This window comes from Sinocyclocheilus rhinocerous, unplaced genomic scaffold (genome assembly GCF_001515625.1).
Source record: "Sinocyclocheilus rhinocerous isolate Xijiao unplaced genomic scaffold, SAMN03320098_v1.1 scaffold297, whole genome shotgun sequence".
Taxonomy (NCBI): domain Eukaryota; kingdom Metazoa; phylum Chordata; class Actinopteri; order Cypriniformes; family Cyprinidae; genus Sinocyclocheilus; species Sinocyclocheilus rhinocerous.
Window position 1 is genome coordinate 1,020,361 of NW_015649240.1, and position 3,066 is coordinate 1,023,426.

General features: G+C 33.3%; 1 protein-coding gene across 1 annotated transcript in view; it reads left to right on the forward strand.

The window, feature by feature from the left end:
* Positions 1 to 1,706, forward strand: part of casp3b (caspase 3, apoptosis-related cysteine peptidase b) — a 12,448-nt gene extending 10,742 nt beyond the window's left edge. The window contains exons 6-7 of the mRNA XM_016515273.1: positions 831 to 945; positions 1,044 to 1,706. Of these exons, the coding sequence (XP_016370759.1) occupies positions 831 to 945; positions 1,044 to 1,273 (345 nt within the window). The 3' untranslated portion in view covers positions 1,274 to 1,706. The remainder of the gene's footprint in view (positions 1 to 830; positions 946 to 1,043) is intronic.
* The last annotated feature ends 1,360 nt before the right edge of the window (positions 1,707 to 3,066 follow it).

The following is a 3,066-nucleotide window of genomic DNA, read 5'->3' on the forward strand; positions in this document are numbered from 1 at the left end:
AAGATATTTTACAATTAATAAAAACTAAATATATTGTTTCTTATCTATTAAAAGATATTTTAAAATTGTACATATTAATAAAATTATTTTAAAAAATAAAGGAATAGTTCACCCAAAAATGAAAATTTGCTGAAAATGTACTCAACCTCAGGCCACCCAAGATGAGTTTGTTTCTTCATCAGAACAGATTTGAAGAAATTTAGCATTACACCACTTGCTTAGCAATGAATCCTCTGCAGTGCATGGGTGCCGTCAGAATGAGAGTCCAAACAGCTGATAAAAACATCACAAAAATCCACAAGATGTTGACTGATGGACTGGAGATGTGTGGATTACTTGTGGATTATTGTGATGTTTTTATCAGCAGTTTGGACTCTTATTCTGACGGCACCCATTCACTGCAGAGGATCCATTGCTGAGCAACTCATCTACATCTTTGATGGCCTGAGGGAAAGTCATTTTCAAGGACAATATTCATTTTTGTGTGCACTATTCCTTTAAAAACGTACACTCCTTGTATTTCCTGTTAAAACATGGGCGTATTGACGGGCTCTTTCCTTTTTTGAAGTAGCCAATAGAGTTTTGTTCACTAACATGCAGAAATGCAAATTATACAACATTAATAGCTTCCACTATTTTGAGATGAATAGCTTTTATATGAACTGCAAACTGTACTGGACAGAACACTCACTCTAATGATGAACAGACTGTGCAAAAACATCGATAATGACAGTTTTAAAGGCCAATTTTGATTTGACAAGGTGTTTAAATTTATAGTTTAAGTTGCTCTTACACAGATGTTTGAGTGTGTTTGTCCTGTGTGTCTCCAGGCTTGCAGAGGCTCAGATCTCGATGCAGGCATTGAGGCCGACAGCGTAAGTGAAGAGGAAACACAGAAGATTCCTGTTGAGGCAGATTTTTTGTATGCCTACTCCACTGCACCAGGTAACTAATATCCTGTTCTAAAAATTTTTCTTGAGATCCAAATAAGAAAATGCGTAGATGCAAATGCCCTAACTATCTTGTTTTCTGTCTGTCCTCAGGTTATTACTCCTGGAGGAACGTTGCTAATGGTTCCTGGTTCATCTCCTCGCTGTGTGAGATGCTGTCAAAATATGGCAAGCGACTGGAGATCATGCAGATCATGACACGTGTTAACCACAAGGTGGCGCTGGACTTTGAATCCTCTTCCAATCTGCTAGGGTTTGATGGCATGAAACAGATACCATGTATTGTGTCTATGCTGACCAAAGAACTCTATTTCTCTAAATAATTCATGTGTATTTTACTGACTACGTTGCAGTGGATGCAAACACTTTTAAATCATTTTTAATAATATTATGCAGCCATTTAAAGCACTGCAGACTGCAGTAGGGATATACAGGGAATTTTAAGAGAAACACTGGATTTCAATACACTATTATCTGAGTTTTTGAAATGATCTGTATCTTTTTCATCCTGGTGTGTGGCATGTTTACAGTGCTGGATTTGACACAGACGGCTCTTTTAGGATCTTTATGCATATTTAGGCTGTCAGTCATCATTTGTGCCTTGCTTGCTTTGACTTGTACGTGCAGATGTCTGTGAGTCTGAAAGTTCGCAATTCTCAGGTTTATCATCAGCATGCATTAAAGATTCTTTGACAAGAGGAAGTTCTGAACATAAACACTATTTGTATTATGATAAATAAACATTTTACTTTGGTATTTATTTTGTGCATTTTGTGTAATTTGCTTTGAGATTCAAAATAAAGCAAAAAACTAAAAGCACTAATGCATATGTATAGTATACATTAGTATACATATAGTATACATTGTATACTTATATATATATATATATATGTATATTTATTAAGGAAATGAATAATTTCATTCAGCAAGGATTCATCAAATTGGTCTAATGTGACCATAAAGACATTTAAAACATTTTTTTAAAATTTTTATAAATGTTCTTTTGAACTTTCTATTTATCAGAGAATCCTGAAAAATGTAGCATGGTTTCCACAAAAATATTAAGCAATGACAATTTTAACATTGATAATAATAAGAAATGTTTCTTGTACACCAAATCAGCATAAGGTTATTCACACCACATATTGATTTTTTTACAAGAAGTGAAGTGATAAAAACTATTAAAGGAATTATTTTTCAAAAGAAAAAAAAAGATTACAGCATTTCTCATAAGTGTCTAAAACTATCTTGACTTCATTCATCTGCTTGAAAGCAGCGTTATTTTAGTATCATTGAGATACTATAGTTTTAATTAATTTGAATTAGTATTTATTTTTATGTTTTCCATTTTCATTTTAGTTAAAGTTTTAGTTTCTTTTAGTTTTAGTTTCTACATAATTTCTATGTAGTTTTTATACATTTTATTTCAGTTTTAGTTATTTCATTACATCAAGTTAAATGAAAATCGGAAATTTTGCCTTGGCAACTAGATGAAACAAGTAGGTTTAAATTTTAATATTTAAATTTTATTTCAGTTAACGTTTATTTATTTATTTATTTTAACGTTGATTTATTTCTCAATTTCCCCCCAAAGAATGAACATTTTTTTAATGGTTTTATTTTCAGTTAATTATAAAAACCCTTTTTGAGGGACTTGCATTACGAGATAACACCAGTCTTAACCACAAGGTGGTGCTCTGTTCTCAGATCCCAGCCGAGTGCTTAAAAACAAGGTGTGTTCCTGAGAAATGCAACAGAAAGCGGAACAACTCCCTGAAACGTTACTTTATTTCTGTTTCAGTCTTGTTTCTCAATCATCCGTCAAGCTGTTTCCTTTTCGTGTTTGTTTTAATTCAGAAATATATACGGGGGGAAACATGGATGATATAAGAAAAGAAGATTGATTTTAGAAATGCTTTAGGGCTATTTTGCAATTATGGTACTCTTGCAAAAAATATCTGAGTCCAATGTATTATTTAAATGGGGTTTGTGTTGTTTGAGTCGGTGTGTTGCATCATACGCTGGGAGTTGCAGGGCTTGGCAGCATAGATAAGATATGAGACTCTCTCTCTCTCTCTCTCTCTCTCTCTCTCTCTCTCTCTGTCTCTCTCTCTCT